The sequence below is a fragment of the Elephas maximus genome, chromosome 1, assembly GCF_024166365.1.
Source record: "Elephas maximus indicus isolate mEleMax1 chromosome 1, mEleMax1 primary haplotype, whole genome shotgun sequence".
Taxonomy (NCBI): Eukaryota; Metazoa; Chordata; class Mammalia; order Proboscidea; family Elephantidae; genus Elephas; species Elephas maximus.
In genome coordinates, this window is record NC_064819.1 from 27,835,756 (window position 1) to 27,859,868 (window position 24,113).

Below are 24,113 nucleotides of genomic sequence, written 5' to 3' on the forward strand. Positions count from 1 at the left end.
GATGAGATGATTCCTAAATTTCCTTAAATCCTAAAATTCTAATCTCGATCCTCCTTGCCAGAACTTTCCCAGTTACCCCACCAAACTCTCATTATCCTAGTCAGGATAATACCAGAAAATGGTAATAACATGTTACAATAGCCTCTTCTCAAAGTCCCAAGGCCATAAGCGCTCCATTAAGAGTCTGCAGTCTTCTGGGGATGCCTTGATGGCAGATCATCTGAAGAGAACTTGTAAACATATCATGCCACTGTCCTTCCCCAAGCAACTTTAAATAACATTGGTTGTCCTTTGACAGAATAGCATCCCCTGTTTTGAAGGTTTTTCACTCTGTGACTAAATTCCTCTGGCAAACTTGTTAAAAAAAAAAAAAAAAAGTTGCTGTTGAGTTGGTTCCAACTCATGGTAACCCATGTGTGTCAGAGTAGAACTATGCTCCATAGGGATTTCAGTGTCAGATATTTCAAAAGTAGATCACCAGCTTTCTTCCAAGGTGCCTTGAACCACCAGCCTTTCAATCAGCAGCCAAGCACGTTAACAGCTCGCAGAGTCCAGCTCACAGGAACTCTTTCTGGACCAGCAGAAGCCCACAAACCACTCTTCCCACCCAGGTCCATCAGGGTGCTGAGGATAGAAGAGCTGACACTGAACATCAGTCACTTAAAGAAGAAGAGCAGGACCCCAAGGCTCTTGTCCAGATGCTCAAATTTTATTAAAATTCCTCTCCAGCCTGATTTCCCGCAGTCCTTGGTCTTCAAGGCATGTGCACATCTGCACAGCAGCATCTGCTTCTTTGGAATGTGGCTGCAATGTGTGGATTCCTGCAGCGCACAGATGAGGCATATGGATCACAGCTTGTTAAAGCTGCAGGCAGCCTGGTGCAGAGGACAAATGCACGGACTGGGAATCAGGAGGCTTGGGTTCTGGTTTTCATTTTTACTAGCTCACAGTAACCTTGAGCAAGTAACTGCTTCTGGAGAGGCCTGTTCCCTCCTCTGTCAACTATAGGGGGTTAAATCAGATGGTCTGTAATGCCCACCTAGCCCTGATATTCTATGAATCTAACACTTTAGAAATCATTACCTAGCTCCATGACCATCATGTCTAAAGGCCAGGGAAAATCCATTTATTGGCCTAGGTCACACTGGGACCAGAATTTACATCTCAAGACTTCCAGTCCAGTGTCCTTTAAAATAAATTAAGCTACGGCGGGGTATCATCTTGTAGGTGTTTCCATTTTTAAGTTACAAGGTAAGGAAAAAATTGTCTATAGTCAAACTTACTCTCGAAAATCCCTGAAATACAGTAGAGTATCATTTAAAGTGTGAAAAAGCAAAGACGTCACCTTGAAGACTAAGTGCACCTGACTCAAGCCATGGAGTTTTCAATCACCTCATATGCATGTGAAAGCTGGACAACAAATACAGAAGACAGAAGAAGAATTGACACCTTTGAATTGTGGTGTTGACAAAGAGTACTGAATATACCATGGACTGCCAAAAGAATGAACAAATCTGTCTTGGAAGAAGTACAACCAGAATGCTCCTTAGAAACAAGGATGGTGAGATGACATCTCACATATTTTAGACATGTTATTAGGAGGGGTCAGAACCCAGAGAAGAGCATCATGCTGGGTAAACTATAGGGTCAGCAAAAAAGCCTAAGACCCTCAATAAGATGGACTGACATAGTGGCTGCAACAATGGACTCAAGCATAGCAACGATTGTGAGGATGGCGCAGGACCAAGCAGTGTTTCGTTCTGTTGTGCATAATAGGGTCTCTATAAGTTGGCATCAACTCAATGGCACCGAAGAAGAACAACAACCATCTTTCAGTAAGTCCAGAAGAGACCTCCCCACCCCCACCCCAACACAGAGAAATGGAACAATTTACAGTTTCCTTGGTTGAACACCAGATGACGAGGTCAACTTGCTTATAAAGAAATATAGAGTTTTCGTTACTGAAGAAAGCTCTTAGGAACCAGAACTACCAAAAGAACAGCAGACTCACACATCCCATTTTCAAGCTCACACCATGGCCTCTACTCATTGGAAAAGGAGGCAAAAATCACCTTGCATTCCTTTTTTATTCTCTCTCTCTCTTTTTGATTTCTCTCGTTGAGTGCATATAGTTGACATCTGTTAAATGCTCATATGATGCAACTCCATTGTACTCTTATTAATCCTATATTCTTGATGCATCCAACATTTCTTCCATCCTTTCCACTGTTAGCTCCGTAGTTCCAATTGTTATTCCTCACCTAGCCTAGCAGCCACCAGTCTTCCCCCATCCAGTCCACCCTCTACATGCTTCCAGTGGGGTCTTCCTAAACAATTACTTTGAATGTGTCACCCTCGAATTCTTTCAATGGCTCTCCATTGTCAATGGAATGAAGCCCAAGAATCCTATTGAAGAAGTGTCATAAACTAGACACTGTACAAAGGACTATTCCTGCAAAGGAGAGTAACACAGTTGCTGCCCTCAAGAAATTCACAGTCTGACAGAGTGTGATGAGTCAAGTGCATCATAAGTAAATTAGACCCAGGTTAAGTAACACAAGAGGTAAGAGGCAGTACGTAAATTTGGGAGTGGTCATCGCCGGGTGGCCAGGAAAGGCTTCTGGAAGAGTTGATGTCTGAGATAAGTCTCCTGGGATATATAGAAACTCAGCAGTGCAGTTCCCTAGGCAGAATGTTCCAGCAGAGTTACCGTAAAGGAATGGAGGCTGAAAAGGATGGGAATGATGGAGAATGGAGAGTAGACAAATTGGCATGTTTTAGGAAGATATAAGAGAAAAACCTAGAAAGATCACCTGAGGGATAAACTAAGAAGATCCTTGATAAATTTGGGTTTTAACATGTGAAGCCAAGTTTGTAAATAAGTGGTTAATACGTTGAATTAATTCTGCAAATGTATTTTGTTGGGCTCCCTAATATTGGTTCACGCTGTGGTTGGGGGTGGGTGGAGGAGCGAGGAATTAATGTCAATGTTAAAAAATTTCTGAACTCATCCAAAAATCCACATTTCCAAGTTTCCTTAGAAAATCTGGCAACTCTGGCACCTTTCTGCCTGGCAACAATCAGCTGGCACCAGGAGGAGGTCAGCCCTGAGATAGGGTCCCCACCATTCCCATTTCCAAGGAAATTCTTTTCTTACATCTTGCTTGCACCATTGCTTCTCTTTCAGTAGAGAGAGTGAAACTCACTCCTCCTCTCGTGTCTCTATCAAAAGCAGAAAAGATGAAAGTAGCTGGGAAGAACATATATTTCAGGAAAACTGGTGAAAACATATTTTTCTTAAGAAGTGAAGAATATTCCTCAGTATTTGATCTGCAATGTGTGTTTCTGTCTAAAGAATATCAAACAGCCTATTTCACTCAATTATGTTTTCTGTATTTGAGTCTAGGACCTCCAATCAGAAACAATGAAGTGGGAGTGGGGGTAATGGGTGACCTTCAGGACATGCTTGAAGAAGGTTAATCTGGAGCCCTGTGTAAGGGAGTTAATCACAGGCTAAGTCAAAAGAAATTGAAACCATCAAAAGAGGCCATTTGGGTGACTGCTGCTACATTGAAAGTGGCCATACTGAATATGGTATGTTCCAAGGAAGACGATGGGCATCTAGGAGAGCTATGGAGACCCAGACAGAGATATATGGAGGTGGACTCCACAGGAATGGCTGAGTATAGAAGAAGGAGAAGGAAGAATCACAGGTTTCAATCACAGGTTTTGACACGATGGTGGCTACTTTCCCAGAAATGAAGATTAGGAACATGAGGAGAAGGAGGAGGTATAGGAAGGTTCAGAATTTGTTGAAGTGCACTGAATTTGAAGTACGGTTGGAAATGCTGGTCTAGATTTTGAGACAGGGCTTAAGGGCCATAGAGTAGATGTGGAAACAGCATGGAGACAAGAGAAGACAGTGATGGAAAGAGCCCAGCACTGAGGGTTAAATCCTGTCTCTGCCACCATCTTAATGAGAGACCACAGCTAAGCTTCTCAACCTCCCTAAGTATTGGTTTTGTTAGCAGTGAAATAAAGTTCATGTGATACAATACCTTCCTCCTAATTTGTGGAAGAGTTTAAACAAAATGACAGGTATAAGTAGAATCAAAACTTCAAAAAGCGATCGAATGAAGTGGTTAGGGTCCAGGGAATACAGCCAGTCAGACCTGAGGTCAGGTCCTACACCCACCTCTCACTGAAGCAGTTGCTCAACCTTGCTAAGGTTTCCTTTCTCCATCTGTAAAATGAGGATAATGATAATGTCTATCTCAAGCATGTAATGATTAAGTACAAGGCCCAACATATATATAATTAGCTTGATAAATACTACAATTATAGTGGTTATAATGGTGACAGTAGGCATAACAAAGTCCCTGCCTGGTATCACCAGACCCTCAAAGATTGTCATTTTTCTCATCTACCCTGAGTCCCTGGGTGGTTCAAATTGTTAATGTGCTCAGCTGCTCACCAAAAGGATGGAGGTTCGAGTCCACCCTGAAGGGCCTCAGAAAGGCCTAGAGACCTGCTTCAGAAAAATCAGCCACTGAAACCCTAAACCCAAAAAACCCAGTGCCGTCGAAGGAGCACAGTTATTCTCTGACATACATGAGGTCACTGTGAGTCTAAGTCAGCTCAACAGTAACTGATAATTGATACCCTGACTCTACCACTAACTGGTTATGTGACCTTATTCATGTCCATCGGCTTTATCAGGCAGTTGATGGAAAAATACTTTGAAAGGATTGTTGAAATGAGACAATTGTTTATTTCTCCTGTGTGTTTACCTTTAGTAACACAAATTCTGTGACAGTTTCTAATTTATTACCTCATTTAGTTCTTATGGAATATGAAGGGCAGGGGGGTATTAATGCCTCAATACAGAGAAGGAAACTGGTACCAAAGCGTTTAAATGGATTTATGTATTTCTCTACAGCAAAGCCAGGTATTAAACCCAGGTCTTCCCACTCCCCAGTCATGGTTCTATCTCTCCACGGGGCCCTTCTTAGAACAGGCTCTGTGCTGGGAGGGACATTGATTTGCTTCCTAATCACGCATCATTCCTAAGTCAACGCTTTGCCTATTGGGGTAATTTAGTAAACTTTAGTAAAATGGAAGGTCCTTGAAGGTCTCTAAGGGTCCCTTATGTTGTCAAGATTTTGTTAAAGAATTTTCTCTTTTATCTCATCTTTGTGAGGAAAAATATCTTGTAAAAAAAATAATAAATGGAGTCTGAGCCACGAAGGATGGGAAAGTGCTTGATGTATCTGGTTGTGGTGCACAAGTTTTAAATGGTGAACTCAGGGTCATTCCCACTAGATCATCAGCCTCATCAGTTCAAGGCCCATGTCTTTGTTCTCACCAGCAGCAGGCGCAGTGCTGGGGCAGAACGGGAAAAGGCATGTGTCTCCTGGCAGTGGGAGAAAAGGAAGGTACTCTGGAGTAGAAATCAGCCACCGACTCCTTCAGAGACCTTGGACAAGTTACTGCTTTACTGTGGGCCTTACTTTCCACATATGCCCAATGAGGGAGCTGGACTAGCTGGCCTCTCCAAGCCCTTCCGGTTCTGAGGGTCTACCACTTCCAGTATAGTGCTCCTGCCCCCAGGCCACACTGGGTCAGAATGTATCCTGCCGGGTAATTAAGAGAGAAATCCTTCCCAAGCCCTCCTTCTCCTCCAGGACTGACTCTACACACTCCTAATTTCTGAGCAGCCTCTGTGTTTACTTAGAACATGCCCTCAACCTTCAGGCTACCACTGACCCCAGCTTCCAAAGCAGCTCTGCTCATTCTCTGGGAGCCGACAGGGCTTGCTCCAGGGACTGGGGGGAGGAAGAAGGTCCTGGGCCCCAAAGGAAATGAGAAATGGATAAACATTTTCATGTATTTCACTTCTAGTCTCCAGCAGGATTCTTCCACTCCAGAGACATGGGTGGGGGGGTGGGGGAGCGGGTCCCAAACACCTCTTCTAGCTGATTCAGAAGGACTGGGAGGTGAAAACGAGCTTCAGAACAGTGTGATAAACGCTCATTTTGTGCAGGAAATGCAAACAGCACAGGCTCTAGGGTGATGGAAAACAGAAGGAAGCTCCCCATGCTGGAGCATAGAATGGCAGGGTGTGAGGCAGGAGTGCAGTGGAGTAGGGGTGGACCTGTGTGTTCACAGCTGCCCTTGGGTTCACCTTTAGTCTGAACAGTAAAAGCGGGGCTAAGATTCAAGGAAAGACACCAAGCTGTTACTTTGGTATGCTCATAGAGAGAAAAGGCAGTGTGGGAAATGCATCCATCTATTCACTGAGTCCACAAATACTCATCGAGTGCCTGCTATTTACAAGAGCTTGGAATAGAGCAGTAATTAAGAAGACAGAAATCCCTGTAGTTATGGCACTTACATTGCACTGGGGAAAACAGACAACAAACATTAAACATAACCCTTAGGTAAATTGTAGAGTGAGCAATAAGATGACAGGCAAAGAAATGAAATACAGCAGAGAAAAAACCAAAACCAAACCCACTGCCGTTGAGTAGACTCCAACTCGTAGCGGCCCTATAGGACAAAGTCATACTGCTCCATGGATTTTCCAAGGAGTGCCTGGTGGACTCAAACTGCGGGCCTTTGGGTTAGCAAATGTAGCTCTTAACCACTACACCACCAGGGTTTCCCAGCAGAGAAAAGGGGATCCAAAAAGCCAGGTGCCCATCAAGTTAACTAGGACCCATCACAACCCCCTATGTGTCAGAGTAGAACTGTACTCCACAGGGTTTTCGGTGGTTAGTTTTTTTTCGGAAGTAGATAGCCAGACTGAGTCACCTCTGGGTAGACGCAAATTGCCAACCTTTCAGTTAGCAGCTAAGCATTTGCACCACCCAGGGACTCCTGGGTGGGGGTGTTTTTATTGTTGTTAGGTGCCCTCGAGTCAGTTTTAATGCATAGTGACCCAATGTGATACAGTAGAACTGCCCTGTAGGGTTTTCTAGGCTGTAACGTTTATGGGAGCAGATCAGCAGGTCTTTTTCCCACAGGTGGGTTTGAACCACCAGCCTTTTGGTTAGCAGCCAAGTGTTTAATCATTGCACCACCAGAGCTCCCTTGGGTGAGGGTAGGGATTATGATTTTAAATACGGTTGTCAGGTTAGGCCTTATGGAGGTTACATTTGAGCAAAGACTTGAAGAAGAGGAAGTTAACCATGTAGCTTTCTGTGGGAAAAGCATTCCAACCAGAGGGAACAGCTAATGCAAAGGCCTTAAAGGTGGTGAAGTATTTGATGAACAGCTGGGATGGCCTTGTCACTGAGCTGAGAAAGAGGGATAGAGAGGGGAGATGAAGGCAGACAGGTACAGGTGAGACGCAAGAAGGGAGGGGTCAGAGCAACGGGGGGGGGGTCCTGGGAAATAGAGTCCCTGCTCAATGCCGATAAGCCATCCCAGAGCTTGCAAGCTGCCTTCGTCCCCAATGTCACATTTGACCCCCTGACTCTAACCAGTTGTTACAGAGTCAGCTCTGACTTATGGAGACCACAAGACCCCATGTGTGTCAGAGTAGAACTGTGCTCCATAAGGTTTTCAATGGCTGGTTTTTCACCAGTAGATCGCCAAGCCCTTCTTCCAAGGCACTCTGGATGAACTCAAGCCTCTAACCTTTCAGTTAGCAGCCTAGTACATGGTAACCTGGGGAACTCCTTAGAGGACAGTATTAATGCCCACTGAGGCCTGGGGAGGGTGATGTGCTTGTAAATGCTTAACAATCGGTGTGGGGAGGATGAGGGGGTCCTGACTTGCACCTTAAATACTCCCACCGTGGCCAATTCCAAGCCACCAAGCTGATGTCACTGATCACGGAGTTGGAAAAAGATGCTCAGTAGCCCACCGTTCACCATGCAGAAGTAGTAGACCTTAACAGAGCCAAGAGTACAGTAAAGCACTAAAATAATTAGAAAGGTATGAGTTTTAATATGATTTGTTTTTTTAATATAATTGATTCAGTTGTGAGTTTAGGAAACTTAATGCTTATTGGCAGCTGTGTTTAACAACAGGGTTACAAAAAATTGACAATTTGCTCTTGTTAGCTGGTATTAGCCGACTCCAGCCCACCACTGCCTGGAGAGATGAAAGTGACACACAAGCAAGTGGGTGAACGATAACTAGGACCCAGGTCACTGGCTTCCTAGTCCAGAGCTCTTGAAGGATTCCCATGGCAAGATTTGAGGATATAGATTTGAGCCTGGGAGAGGCAGGCTCCTGGGCAGTCTCCTGGGCACCAGCTCACACATTCCTGAAAACTCCTCTAGTGACTGAGCCCAACACAAGTCCCTTCTCCAGCTCCAAATCCAACCAGTTGCCATGGAGTGGATTCCAACGCCATGTGTATCAGAGTAGAACTGTGCTCTATAGAGTTTTCAATATGGAGTTTTTGGAAGGAGATCACCAGGCCTTTTTCCAAAGCACCTCTGGGTGGACTCGAACCTTCAACCTTTCGGTTAGCAGCCAAGTGTGTTAACCGTCTGCACCAAAGGGACCTTCTCAGAGCTCCCAGCTCAGCACTTGCCTAATCACAGCCTTCACCCCAGCCCCTACTGAAACACACCTTGAGCCAGCCTGCCTGGGCTGCTGAAGAGCACAATGACCCTTTGTTTTTTCCCCCTTCCTTGGGCTATTTTCCTGTCTCCGAACTGTTTGGGGCCCAGCCTCGGATCTGCTGAGGGGATTTGCATGTGAATGAGTCCAGCTCTGAAGTCCCAGAAGGGGTGGGGTGGGAGAGTCTGAGCCATTCACCAGTCAAAGAGAGTGTAAATCCTGCCCTAACCCTCCTACCCAGCCAGGATTCCCAGGCTCTCCTCACCCACCACCCCCCACGCCTCTCCCACTGGGACGGTGGGTACTGCCAGTTTCCCACCTGCGGGATGCTGGCTTCCCATGCCTGAAGCAGAACCCCCGCCCCAGCCAGCTCTTTCTTCTCCCCAGGTTCATGCTGCCTGGAGACCATCCTGCAAATGTGCCATCTTTCCTGGCAGCAGTGGAATTCTTGGGCTCCCTAGCTCCTGCCAGCTGTTTCTTGGGCTCCCATATTTTTTTTTATGTTGTTTATCATTTGCATGTACACAATACCTTATTAGGGACTTACTCGGTTCTGTCAGGAAGATCTTATTCTGATTAAAAAATAACAAATAAGAACACTACGAGAAATATTAGTATATCTGAGTCCTGGTCTTGGTCCTGCTGTTAACTGGCTATGTGACCTTTGAGTGAGTTACATAACTCTTTGAGCCTCAGTTTCCTTGGTTTACCTCATGTCTTAAAGAAGCACTGGCTTAGGAAATCGGGATGCTGCAGTTATGAACCTGGGTCCATTACTTGCTAGCATGTGACCTTGCCCAATTCACTTAAACTCTCTGGGCTTCCATTTCCTCCCTCAAAAAATGAGGAAAAAGCATCCATTTCTATACATTGCTCAGAAGAACAAATTAGCAGCATTGCTTGTCAGTGCACTTTGGAAACTCAGATGTGTTGACTCTATGGACAAGCAGGGAGCCATCGTAGCTGTCCTCCCACGGAAAGCTGGCCAACTGCCTGCTGCCCTACCCTGATTTTGCCAGCAGGTTTGTGCTGTTTCTGCTGAGTCAGAAAATACGTGGAAAAAAAAGACTCCAGCTTCTTAGATCTCTCCTCTCAGCTCTGTGTCCTCAACAGAGCCTCTTCCCTACAACCCGGGGAGATGGCGAGACCCTGAATACCCCTCACCAGTAAACCGGTTGCCATCAAGTCCACTCCAACTCATGGCGACCCCATGTGGGTCAGAGTTGAACAGTGCTCCATAGAGTTTTCAACGGCTGATTTTTCAGAAGTAGAGTACAAGGCCTTTCCTCTGAGGAGCATCTGGGAAGACTCGAGCCTCCAACCTTTCTGTTAGCAGTGGAGCACATTAATCTTTTGCACCACCCAGGGGCTCCTGAATGAGTATAACAGCCCTTGGCTATTCCCTCTGTCTGGATGGTCTCCCTACAACCCCCCAGCCCTCTACCCGTGATCTCCATCTACCTAAATCCTGGTAGTCACCTTTCAGTCTGCAGCTCAAAGGGCATTCTATTCTACTAAATGTTTTCAGATTCCTGGTAGCGTAGTGGTTAAGAGCTATGGCTGCTAACCAAAAAGTCGGCAGTTTGAATTCACCAGGTGCTCCTTGGAAACTCTATGGGGCAATTCCACTCTGTCCTATAGGGTCGCTATGAGTCGGAATCAACTTGATAGCAATGGGTTTGGTTTGCTTCAGCTGGATATAATTTTTCCCTTCTTTAAACCCCTGGGCTGCCTGTCTTTCATTGCAGTTACACACCCTGACACATACACATTTGAGTGCTCATCTAATTTTCCTCATAAATCTCAATGTCCCTGAGGTAGGTGACTTGTTTATTAAGCTCATGCAACAAATAAGTAATTCTCGGCATCCCCCACATTATAGTCCTCACAGAACTTTGTATATAAATACTTGTTGAAAAGAATTGAGAGGAAAATGATGAGGCCATACATTCACCTGTTGGTACCCTAAATAACAATAGCCTAAAGGAACATGGTTGACAGCAATGAGAAATAGAAAACTGAAGAGCCTGTGATCCACAGCCACTTGAGTCTCTATCGTTAGGAATTTTGTATCTGCATTTGATAGGGCCTTTCCCTCCTTCCATCATGTTAGCACCATGACCCCAGAGATGGGATAGTCAACAGAAACCAGAGCTTAATCACTCGCTGTATTCAGAGGTAAATGATCTTTGTAGAAATTGACAATCCACAGCAGGGCCTGACAAAGTAAACCAGGGCCGCTGACCCCTCTGTTTAGGTTATGGCCGGAGCTGTCACTGAGCCACATCCTCTCTGGGAGACAGTCCATTCACACAAGATAAGGTTTCAAGAGGTCCTTGAGCTAGAAAAATTGTTTGGCCAAGTGTCTGTGTCTTTTGTCATGTATTCTCTGGGTTGGTGGGTCCCTTTCCCCAGGGTCAGAACAGTTCCATAAGCAAAGCTGATATCGGAGGATGCTCATGGTTTTCTTTCCTTGGGCAAATCAGTTTCCCTCTCTGAACCTCAGTTTTCTCTAGAAGGAGGATTAAAATAGCTCTTAAAAGTCTCTCTAATATTCCAGGATTCTATTCTGGGCTGCAGGCCGAATTCCCAGGGCTCCAGGCTACTTACTGGCTTTCTCTTCCCGGCTCTTAAAAGTGTATAGGGCTCAGATTTTCCCGTGGTCTCCCCTGGGGCTTGCTTACCTGGTCTCTGGAATAGCACCACTCTGCAGGAGATGACACTTTAACAGCCATCATGAAATAGTTCTTCAGCCTAGAAGTTACAAGGAGGGAGGTTATTTATCACAGACTCTCATGAGGCCTTTCCCTTAATGCAAATTATCTCTGGTTGGTTTCACTTGAACGTATTCATGCTACAGGCAGTATAGAAGCCAACAGGCCATGGAGAAGTTACAAGAAAGAGGTTGCTGTGGCTGAAGCTGTTAATGCTAAATGCATGACTATTCATTCATAATTGATTCTGTGTTACATTGTTATAGGCCGCAAACAAGTTCAAGTTCATCAGCAGGCAGTAATCTGTGTCTGTTGAAACTCTTGTTCATCGTCTTAGAGCTAGTTTATTTAATGTATGATTATGATGATCTGTCATTAGTATACAGTTATTGTTGTTAGGTGACTTAGAATTGGTTCTGACTCATAGAGACCCTGTGTACAACAGAATAAAACACTGCCTTGTCCTGTACCCTCCTCACCATCGTTGTTATGCTTGAACCCATTGTTGCAGCCACTGTGTCAGTCCATCTGGTTGAGAGTCTTCATCTTTTTCGCTGACCCTCCACTTTACCAAGCATGATGTCCTTCTCCAGGGACTAGTCCCTCCTGAAAACGTGTCCAAAGCACCTGAAACGAAGTCTCACCATCCTTGCTTCTAAGGAACGTTCTGGTTGCACTTCTTCCAAAACAGATTTTTTTGTTCTTCTGCCAGTCCATGGTATATTCAATATTCTTCACCAACACCTTAATTCAAAGGCGTCAATTCTTCTTCAGTCTTCTTTATTCATTATCCCGCTTTCCCATGCATTTGGGGCAATTGAAAATACCATGGCTTGGGTCAGACACTCCTTAGTCCTCGATGTGATATCTTTGCTTTTTAACACTTTAAAGAGGTCTTTTGCAGCAGATTTGCCCAGTGCATTGGGTCATTTGGGTTCCATCATGTTGGCATGACGGCCCCAGAGACGAGTAGTATACTAGGACGTCAGCATTAGAAGGGAACCTAGAGCTCAGCTAGTTTAAACCCCTGGTTTGCAAGTGGGTAACTGAGAGCTAGGTCCAAAAATCCATTGTTGTTGAGTCGATTTGACCCATAGAGACTCGATAGAACAAAGTAGAACTTCCCCATAGGGTTTCTAAGGGGTACCCGGTAGATTTGAACTGCTGACAGTTTGGTTAGCAGCCAAGCTCTTAACCACTGCACCACTAGGACTCCAAGAGCTAGATAGGGTACAGTTATACAGCAGTTTATGGTAGAGCTGGGAATAGGCCCCAGGTCCTCCAACTGCCAGATTCATACTCTTTACATCACTCCAAAGCAGAGGTCCCAAAGTTGGTGCCCTGCAGTTCACACAACTCCTCATAGAAGAATGCCTCCCCCAGGTCCTCACTCTAAATCAGTCTTGGTTTTGTTAAGTTCTAACTTAAATTAAGCTCTAGCAGTTTAACTAGTTTCTATTCTACAATGTATTAGAAATAAGCAAACAAAAGTGCAACTAACAGGCTAATAAAACATTCCATAAGGAAAACTGAAGAATTCCAAAGGCATTATAGCCTGGGGACATTCAGTGCAGGACAAGCACACAACATAACTGAGTATCTTGAGAGTCTCACTTTGATATAGTATCATGATGGTTGGCATTCATAGTGATGTCTCTAGATCACCAGGAAAGGGCAGTATGTTTCACTTAAGAAAGCAGGGGTTTCTATAAAATACTTTTGAAAAGCATTACATCTAAAATATTTTCATTTTATATTATTATTAATTGTTAGTAGGTAAACCTTCAGCTACCTGGAAAACTCAGTTAACCAAAATAACATACCATCTGAGATGTTCAAAGAAGGGACATTTCAGTTGTGTGCAGAAAGGCACATTCTACAATATTAAGGATGGTGTGAGTTCAGCTTGTATTGGCAGCAAAGAGGAATAAATAGCAAAGCCGTGATCTCATCTTCTGTTTACACTTTAGTTCCCAAAGTTAGTCATTAATTGTCCTTGTGTTTTGTTGCCAGGGCAAATTGTTTTCCTTTAAAACTCCAGCTTATTTTAAATAAATAAACCATTAGTTTCAGAATAAAAGTGTCAAGCGTCAAGATACTTTTGACATACTAGGCTAAAGACCAATGATTCCGTTAGTAGCTACTACAGATAGGCAGCCTTTGAGAATTCTGCTGTAACAACTTTGAAAGGCAGCAGAAATCATTCTTGGTAAGAGATTTTCTCATGCATCTGGATGAAAGTGGCTACCCAGAGGTTGCAAACACAAACACAAGCCTGAAAGAATTGGGTTAAGTATAATAGAGTACTGGGTAGACCAGCCAGCTACCATGTTGTTTCCCAAACCCAGCCCACATAAAATCAGCTTTAGGTGGCCAGTTTAGGATCTTTGCTTGGGTTTCTGAGTTTATACAGGGACTCTGGCTCCTCCAAAGCAGGGAATTATTTTAGCAGATGGGCAATTTTTTGTGTGTCTTAACACACGCACACACACACAATTTCTGGATGATTCAGCAGTATCTGTGTTACTTAAGCTAACTGATTACATAGCTTCCTTAATCAAATGCTTTCAATGTCTTCCCTTTACCGCCAGAATTAAGAATCACTTCTTGTCATGGGGAGACCTGGTGGCACAGTGGTTAAGAGCTCTGCTGCTAACCAAAAGGTTGGCAGTTGGAATCCACCAGCTGCTATTTGGAAATCCTATGGGACAGTTCTACTCTGTCCTATAGGATCACTATGAGTTAGAATCGACTTGATGGCAATGGGGTTCTTGTCAAGGCATTATTGCATTCAAGGTCAACCATCATCTCAGAATATCTTGCACTTTTAGTTCTTGATAACAAGTATTTACTGGATGTCTACTATGTGTCAGGAGCCCTGGTGGCACAGTGGTTAAGAGCTTGGCTGCTAACCAAAAGGTCAGCAGTTGGAATTCACCAGCTGCTCCTTGGAAACCCTATGGGACAGTTCTACTCTGTCCTATAGGGTCACTATGAGTCGAAATCAACTCAACTGCAACAGGTTTGTTTGTTTCTTTCTTTTTACTGTGTGTCAGGCCCTGTTGCATGCAACAAAATCACATTTGTAAGGAAAACAAAGTCCTGCCCTTCTGCATCTTACATTCTAATGGAGTTCATTCACAGTGAGTTAAAGCACTTGTCACACTATGACACTCTCTCTGTGTCTGTTTTCCTCAACCTGAGCACTGCAATCCTGTGAACAGGAATATGGCTTACTCCTCTCTCATCACCGTTCCTTTGTTCAGTGCTGGGCACACACCCGGTGCTCAACAAAGGGCTTACATTCTGAATACATTTTCTTGCCTTTGGGAATGCGGTAAGTTGCTATTGCCTATGGAACCCATATAAGCTATCTAACTTCTTTTTTATTTTAACGTTTAATTATTTTCAATAAGTAAATCATTTAGTTGTCCATAGGAATGACAAATGTCAAGCTACTTTTTTTTTTTTTTAATTGTACTTTAGGTGAAAGGTTACAGCTCAAGTTAATTTCTCAAGTGAAAATTTATACACATATTGTTTTGTGACATTAGTTGCAATCCCCACAATGTGAGAGCATACTCCCTCTTTCCACCCCAGGTTCCCTGTGTCCATTTGACCAGTTCCTGTCCCTTCCTGCCTTCACATCCTGCCTCCAGACAGGAGCCACCCATTTGGTCTCATGTATCTGATTGAACTAAGAAGCACATTCCTCATGTGTATTATTTTTTGTTTTATAGTCCTGTCTAATCTTTGTCTGAAGAGTGGGCTTGGGGAATGGTTTTGGCTCTGGGTTAACAGTGTGTCTAGGGCCACAGTTTCAGGGTTTCCTCCAGTCTCTGTCAGACCATTAAGTCTGGTTCAAGCTACTTCTGATGGAACTAAACAAAATAAATGGAACAGTGACCAAGGGCTGCATTGACTTAACCTGTAATGTGCCTTTCAAATCCCAGAACCCCTAGTCCCCTTCCCTTGGGTTTCCCAGGTTGCCTGTTCTGCTCATGAGCAGCCACCACCCTTTTTCCTCCTGGAGACCAGCAGAGAAGCAAGCACCCTTGGGAATCTGCTCATCTTGTTGCATTTCCTTTGACTCCCAAGGTAGAAACTGAAGATCAAGTGTTGGCAAACTTCTGTGGCAGGGAGACCACGGACACAGAGCAGACCCCTGGTCAAGAAGCAATCCTTTCCCCTGGCTCCTTCATGTCCATCACTTTCCGGTCAGATTTCTCCAATGAGGAACGATATACTGGCTTTGATGCCCACTACATGGCTATGGGTAAGTTAGAGCTGGGTGACTTAATCCTGGGACTTCCTCTCTCTCTAAAGATTGAAACTGTCTTGTGCTCTCTCCTCCTCTTCCTTTTTATTTCCTTCCCTTCCCTCTCACCCTTTTGTTCCTACTTTTACTGCCCCTCCCCACTCCTTTCTTCTTCCAGTGAAGAACACTGTAAAGAGGCTATTGCCTATGAGATTCTTTATCATTCCTTCTCCACTCACGTCCCCTCCCCTGCCCCCATCTCCCCAGACTCCACCCTTCTAGTTCCAAGCTCCATGCTTCTTCATCTGGCACTCAAAGTCCTCCACAATCTGGCCTCAGTCTCTTTGCCAATTTGGTTCTCAGTACGCCTCTTCACAAAGACCGCTTCCATTACTTTCTAGCCAGACTAAAATACTCTTTACTCCCCACTTTCCAACTTCCTCTCCTTGACGATTTGGTTTCCCACTTCTGAAACTCCCTTTTGCACTCTACTTTCATCACATCATGACTCAGTTCTACACATCCTTGAAGATGGGGATCAAAGTCCACCACTGCTTGATGTTCTGTCCTTTACCTGGAAGTGGTTTCTCCCTCCCCAATAGAGTGACAGTCTTCTCCCTCCCTCCCCCCACCATGCTTTTCTAGCTTGTGATGAACTTATTTATAAGCAGTATCTGAGAGGCAGTGTGTTATCATGGAGGAGACGCAGGGCTGGCAAGAGCATTCCGGGGGGGGTGGGGGGCGGTTCTGCTGTGACTTGCTGTGTGACTTTGGACTAGTCACTTACCTGGCCTGAAATTTGGTTCCTTTCTCTGTGAAGTAGGAACAATCCCATAGGTTCTACCTTCCTCACAAGGTTGCTGGAGGATCAAATGGGAAATAATGCCAATGAATATGCTTATAACTTCCGTCATGAAATACAAATGGTGGTGATTCCTCAGTGTCCTCCTTCCTCTATTGTGAACCCCTCAAGGGCAGGAACTGCACTCTTTTTTCCCAACAGTATGAAAAGTGTCAAACACAGAGTAAAATTGAAAGATTTTACAGTGAACACCTGAATTCTCACCACATAGATATTACCATTTATTTTTTACTGCATTTGATTTATCCCGTATCTATCCATTTGTCCATCTACCCATCCATTAATGGAGCCCTGGTGGCACAGTAGTTAAGAGCTTGCCTGCTAACCAAAAAAGGTTGGCAGTTCAAATCCACCAACCACTCCTTGGAAACTCTACTCTGTCCTATAGGGTCACTATGAGTTGGAATCGACCCAAAGGCAACGGGTTTGGTTTGGTTATCCACCAATACGCCTTTTTAAGATGCATTTTAAAGTAAATTGCAGACATCAGTACACTTCTTTCTAAATCCTTCAGCATGCATATCATTAGCTACAGTTCAATATTTGTTCACCAAACCCTTAACGAGACACTGAATTTAACCTTTAGTCCAGAAAATTCCCTTATGTCTTTCCCAGTCAATCCTCACTCCCATCCCTCTTAAAGACAATCACCGTTCTGATTTTTTTCCACTATAGGTTAGTTGTGCCTCTTCTAACTTCATATAAATGAGCACACAGAGAATATTGGGAGTAAGACTTCTTTTACTCAGCATATTGTTTTTTATATCTATCTGTATCCTTATATGCATCAGTAGTTCACTCCCTTTCCTGGCAAAGTAAATTTCCATTGTATTACTATACTACAGTTTGTTTATCCATTCTCCCATTGATGGACACCTGTGCCCTCTCTATTTTTTGTCTATCCTGAACAAAGCTGTTATAAAGTTTCTTGTACAAGTCCTTTTGTGAACTTACGTTTTAATTTCTGTTAGATGCATACTACCTGGCTGTGGGTAAGTTAGATCTTGAAGTTGATCCAGATCTTGAAGGATAAGTAGAACTGAGTCATGATGTGATGAAAGTGAAGTGCTGGGCCCTAGGGTAGGTATGTATTTAGTTCTATAAGAAATTGTTAAACCTTTTCCAAAGCGTTTATGCCATTTACACCCCTCCATCAGTATGTAAGAGAGAGTTCTGGTTGCTCTACAACATTTGGTGTGGTCAATTCTTTTTAATTTTAACAGTTCTGGTGGGTCTGTAGTATTACCTCATTTTGGTTTTAATTTGAATTTCTCTAACGACTAATGATGTTGAGCATCTTGTCATGCACTTATTCGTCATGTGTATATCTTCTTTTGAGAAAGATATGTTCAAATTTTTTACTTATTCTTTTTAAATTGGATTGAGAAGTTACATCTTTTTATCTTTATATTTGCAATGCCTGGGACAGGATTGGCACACATTAAGGACTTAGAAAGGAAGAGAGAGGAAGCATGGAGTAGTAGTTAAGAACCCAGGCTCTGGAGTAAGCCTAGCTGGATTTGAATCCCAACACTGCCACTTACTATCTATCTGTAGGACTTTGAGTAAGTTATTTAATACCTCTATATCTCAGTTTCATCGTCTATGTAAGGTGGATAGTGACAGTACCTGCCAGCACATGGCTGTTATTAAAACTGTGAGGGCCTAATGGCACCACCAAGAGTCAGGTTGCTTGGGTTCGAAACTGGCTGTCTGTGATCTTGGGTAAGTTGCCTAACCTCTGTGAGTTCGAGTTTCCTCATTTGTAAAATGGAAATAAACCCTGGTGGTGTAGTGGTTAAGTGCTCCAGCTGCTAACACAAAGAGCAGCAGTTCAAATACACCAGACACTCCTTGGAAACTCTATGGGGCAGTCCTACTCTGTCCTATAGGGTTGCTATGAGTCAGAATCAACTCAACGGCAATGGGTTTCGTTTGTTTTTTTTTCTGGGTTCCATGCAAGGGTTAAATAGGAGAACGTATGCACTTCCCAACACAGTGACCGGCCCATAGGCAGTGCCTGTAACTGTTGCCTGTTTTCATCAGCCCACACGTGTGTGTTTGACTGAGAGCTTCTACCTGTCCCGCAGATGTGGATGAGTGCACGGAGCGGGAGGATGAGGAGCTGTCCTGTGACCACTACTGTCATAACTATATCGGTGGCTACTACTGCTCCTGCCGATTCGGCTACCTCCTCCACACAGACAACAGGACCTGCCGAGGTAGGGCCTAGGGGTGATCCTGTATATTACCCTTAGGTGTACGTCTTCCAAAACAGATTAGAGAAGGCTCAAAAGAAAAACACATATGCATTAGCAATAATTAAAATGGAATTCATAGAGACGCGCCTGAGATACTACACAGATGAAGATGCTAGAATGCCCACCTAGTCAGGAGCCTGGGCTCGGGTTGTCAAAGGACAGCATGACAGAAACTCTGGCTGATTAGCCCATCTTTATTCCTGGGCAGCATTTCTACTCTATGCCCCTGTCTCCTCTACTACTATAGGTTATGAGCCTGGTCAAGTGAAGGGAAAAGCTGGGTTCCCCAGTCCTCTCTCCCTGAGCCATGAGCTATGCCTCACACAGCAGTTCCTTTTTCATTTCTCTTCCACTGCTCCTTAAGTTCCCCTTACACAGAGAGTACCTCAGTCCAAAAGAAGGAAGAGAGAGTAGAGAGGCAAGGACAGAGACAGCAAGCTCTTACTCCTTCTCTCTCTCTTTGTTTTCATTCCTTTATCAGCATAAGTACTATGCTGCAGTCACTGGGCTGGGGCCAGGGATGGAGAAAGGGAAGGGTTCAGACACTTTCCATGAGGTACTCTAGGAAGGGTGGGGTAATAGCCACGTAAACAAGTGTTGAAATGCAGGAGATGCTATAAAGGAAATACGAACATAGCACAATCCAGTCTAAGTCTGCCTGGGGAAGTCACCAAATGCTTCTCAGAGGTGTTAACCTTGAAGGAGGTCAATGGAGAAGGAGAAGGAGGCATCTTAGGCCCGGAAAGCAGCTCTGCAGGCGTTCAGAGGAACAGTAGAACGTGGAATGTTTGGAGCTGCCAGTAGATAGTGTAGCTTGGGGGCAAGGATTCCTGTTTTAGAAAGATCACTTGGAAAATCCTTGGAGGAGGGCAAGGCTGGAGACAAGGGCTCTTTTTTTCTCCTCTTTCACAAACTGCTACTTACTTCTCAATAAAATCCTTATAAAACAAAAACAACAGGCCTATGTAGGCATTTTCTTGAAGAGGGTTATATTTTCTATTGTTTTCATTCAGTAAATATTTATTAAGTATCTGCTATGTGCTGAGTATATTGGGAACTAAGAATGATGTATTGCACTGGGCAAATCTGCTATAAAAGATCCTCTGAAGTGTCAAAAAGCAAAGATATCACATTGAGGACTAAGGTGCGCCTGACCCAAGCGATGGTGTTTTCAGTTGCCTCAGATGCATGCAAAAGCTGGACAATGAATAAGGAAGACCAAAGAAGAATTGATGCCTTTGAATTATGGTGTTGGCAAAGAATATTGAATATACCATGGACTGCCAGAAAAACAAACAAATCTGTCTTGAAAGGAGTACAGCCAGAATGCTCCTTAGAATCGAAGATGGCAATACTTGTCTCACTTTGGACATGTTATCAGGAGGGACCAGTCCCTGGAGAAGGACATCATGCTTGGTAAAGTAGAGGGTCAGCAAAAAAGAGGAAGACCCTCAATGAGATGGACTGACACAGTGGCTGCAACAATGAGCTCAAACATAGCAACAATTGTGATGATGGTGCAAGACTCAGCAAAATTTAGTCCTGTTTTACATAGGGTCACTATGAATCGGAACCAACCTGATGGCACCTAACAACAACAAGAACGCACAGAGTCGAGCAGAGTCTCTCAAACGTTTTTTCATTTTCACCCACACCACAAGCCTTTTTAAACATTATTTTCATATTTGTCCCCTCCATAAAATTTTAATGCCACAGATATACTGTATATCTGTTTATATACCATATGCATATCTGTGCATTATGTATGAAAAGAGTAAAGCTTTCCCCTTGGGCTACTTTAGCCCCCTTGAGTGTGATATTGCCTCCATATGCATGGGGTAGAAATGAAAACACATCATAATTCAATAAACCTGAATCCAAACCTTGCTCTGAAACTCATAGCTGGGTGACTTTAAGTTAGGTACACCCCCTTTTCTGGACCAGCTTTCTTATTTCCAAATAAGGAGGATGGGGTTCAGAAAGGATTGACATCCCAGTTGCAAGATAGTTGGCCCAAGGACTGTCATGGATTGAATTTTGTCCCCTAAAAATGTGGGTCATTTTGGCTAGGCCATTATTCCCAGTATTGTGTGGTTGTCCACCATTTTGTGATCTGGTGTGTTATCCTATGTGTTGTAAATCCTAACCTCTATAACATTAGTGAGGCAAGACACAATCTACAGGATATAAAAAAGAGCATTGAGCAGAGAGAGAGAGGGACCTCATTACCACCAAGTCAGAAGAGCCAGGAATAAAGCACGTCCTCTGGACCTGGGGTCCCTGCACTGAGAAGCTCCTAGACCTGGGCAGATTGATGACAAGGACCTTCCTCCAAAGCTGACAGAGAAGAAAAGCCCTCCCCTGGACCTGGCATCCTGAATTTGGACTTCTAGCCTTCTCAACTATGACAGAATAAACTTCTGTTTGTTAAAGCCATCCACTTGTGATATTTCTGTTATAGCAGCACCAGATAACTAAGACAGTGGCATAAAGGAGCATCAGCAGGGCTAAGACATGGCTGGCATCCCAGGACACTGGGTCCTTCAAGGTAGTAAATGCAGTGGGGCAACAAAGCAGAATCCCTGAGTTCATGGAACTTATAGTCTGTAGGGAGGGGGCAAGAAAATAAACAAATACATTACATAATATCAAGGAGTGGTCAGCACTACGAAGAAAAATAAAGCAAGGTCAGAGGTTAAAGAGTAAGGATGCGTATAGTTGGGGGGGAAGCCTGTGTTAGATGAGGAACCAAGAAAGGCTTCAAACAGAGACCTGAATGAAAGTCTGGGATGAGGAAAAAGCAAGACAAAAGAAGTCCGGACATTCCCTCTGACCATTTTATCTCAAAACTCTCCTATATCTGAGCTCCCTTTTATTCCCCCCCTCCCCACCCAGCAGTATCAGAAAATCTGGTGAAAAGAGTCATCACACAGGGCAAAGAGCCCTGGATAGAGATCTAGAAAGCCTGGGTTTGAGTCCTGACTCTGAAAATGACTAGGTTTACTACTTTGGATAAGTTACTTACCCTCACCGAGCTTTAGTTTCCACATCTGTAAAATGGGATAATGATTCCTTCCCCAATGACCTTCTGGCTCCACTGGGAAGATCAAACACAGTAGCAGATAAGAAGGGGGTGGCTGTGGTGAGGCTGTGGTGTGACATTTTGCTCTGGTGTATTTCCTATAGTGGAGTGCAGTGACAACCTCTTTACCCAGAGGACCGGCATCATCACTAGCCCCGACTTCCCCAACCCTTACCCTAAGAGCTCCGAATGTTTCTACACAATCGAGCTGGAGGAGGGTTTTAGGGTAAGCCTGCAATTCGAGGACCTTTTTGACATTGAAGACCATCCTGATGTGTCCTGCCCCTATGACTACATCAAGGTAAGCTTGCAATGGACACTTGCTCTGGTGAGGCTGGAAAACTTTGGCTGGCTTAGGCAAATTGGTATTCTGGGCCCTTTGCCTTCTCCCGGGATAGGAGGCCAAGCAGCTAGTTTCCAAAAAAAAGTAATTATTTAAAGTAATATCCACCAGCTTAATCGGATCCAATCTAGGGATCTTCTTGGGCCCAAAACTGGACCCCTGGCTACCTCCTGGTTTAAGCAGGAGAGTTTCTGGGTCAAATCTGCTAAAAGGCCAACTTCACAGGCATTCAACTTGTGCTGTTACCTGGGACTCTGTGCTCAGAAAGGTTCAGTTTAATGATCTGCTGCCACCACCTTGAAATTCTCCATAATTTTTTAACAAAAAGCCCACATCTCCTTTTGCACTGGGCACTGAAATTATGTAGTACTGCTTGGGGAAAGGAGCCTATGTAAAAGGCAAATAGAGTAGAAAGAGAATACCCACAAGTCAAAGATTACTCAACTTGTGCTTTTTCCAACGGTATAAGTAAAATGTGAAGTTAGCCTGAATTTGAGCTGTGGTGAGGGTGGCAGGGAGATATTTTTAAGATATATGAGAAGTAAAATCAGCAGTTCTTGGAGAGTGATTGACTGAAACATCCAAGTGGAGCACCATCTGAATATTGCAGTCTCATCTCAGGAGAGATGCTGAGTGGGGATAAAGACAGGCACCTACAAGTGTATAAATATGTGGTGGTTTAAGCCCTGGGAATGGGAGGGACCTTCTAGAAAGACAAGGAGATGGGGGAGCACAACAGATTTGGAGAGCTAGGCAGAGGAAGAGGTGCCCACAAATGAGGCTGAGGGGGACAGTTAAAGGGGTTGAAGAGAGCCAAAAAATGAAACCGTGAAAGAGGGAGTCTGTCAACAGTGGCAAATATCAAAGAGGACTCAGATAAGAGAGGCAGAGAAGCCTGAGAGCCTGTGAAAGGAAACTTAAGAACTTAGATACTTGGATAAAGAGGCTAAGAGGCAGCTTGACTCCAGGTAGGCTAGCAGAAAGCACAGACCATTAGTTTCTATTGCTGTGTAACAACACCCATTTATTAGCTCACAGTTCTGTAGTTCAGAAGTCCAAGCGGGCTCACCTGGCTTCTCTACTTAGGTAGGGTCTCAAAAGGCCAAAATCAAGGCGTTGGCCAGACTGGGCTCTTTTCTGAAGGCTCTGGGAAGAGTTTTCTCCCAAGGTCATTCAAGTTGTTGGCAGCATTCAATTCCTTGTGGTTGTAGGATTGAAGTCCCAGGCTTCTTGCTAGCTATCACAATCGCTAGCAAGCCCTCCCACTTGACTCCCTTCCTCCTTCCATTGGAGAATCTCCTTCCACTGAATCTCTTCTGCTACCAGCTAGAGAAAATTCTGGCTTTAAAGAGTTCATGAGATTAGGTTAAGCCCATCCAGATAATATCCTTATCTCCAGGCCAATGGATTAGTAATTTTAGTTACATTTGCGAAATCTCTTTTGCCTGTAACTAACATAATCACAAAGTACCACCAGGAGTGAAGGGCATGGGATGCCCTTAGAATTCTGTCTACACACAGGAGCTCTATACATCTGAGTCTTATCTAGGCCTTAACCTCTGGGGTCTTTACTTTTTTCCCCCCTTGTCTTATTCATCTAGTGCTGCTATAACAGAAATACCACAGGTGGATGGCTTTAACAAAGAGAAGTTCATTCCCTCACAGTCCAGTAGACTACAAGTCCAAGTTCAGGGCTTCAACTCCAGAGGAAGGCTTTCTTTTTCTGTTGGCTCTAGAGGAAGGTCCTTGTGATGCATCAGCCTTCCCTTGGTTTGAGGGCATCTCAGCACAGGAATCTCAGGTCCAAAAGACACACTTTGCTCCTAGTGCTGCGTTCTTGGTGGTATGGGGTCTTCATGTCGCTCTGCTCGCTTCTCTCTTTTCTATCTCAAAAGAGATTGGCTTAAGACACTACCTAATCTTGTAGACCTCATCAACATAATTGCCAGTAACCCATCTCATTTCATCATAGTGATAGAATTTACAACACACAGGGAAATCACATAAAATGGTGGA

The 24,113-nt window shown here is 44.1% G+C and overlaps 1 protein-coding gene across 3 annotated transcripts in view; it reads left to right on the forward strand.

The window, feature by feature from the left end:
• The window catches only part of MASP1 (MBL associated serine protease 1), a 76,346-nt gene that overhangs the window by 15,316 nt on the left and 36,917 nt on the right, over positions 1-24,113 (forward strand). For all 3 annotated transcript variants that reach the window (XM_049880544.1, XM_049880536.1, XM_049880543.1), the window contains exons 3-5: positions 15,390-15,567; positions 18,502-18,633; positions 21,859-22,055. In XM_049880544.1, coding sequence (XP_049736501.1) covers positions 15,390-15,567; positions 18,502-18,633; positions 21,859-22,055 — 507 coding nt within the window. The remainder of the gene's footprint in view (positions 1-15,389; positions 15,568-18,501; positions 18,634-21,858; positions 22,056-24,113) is intronic.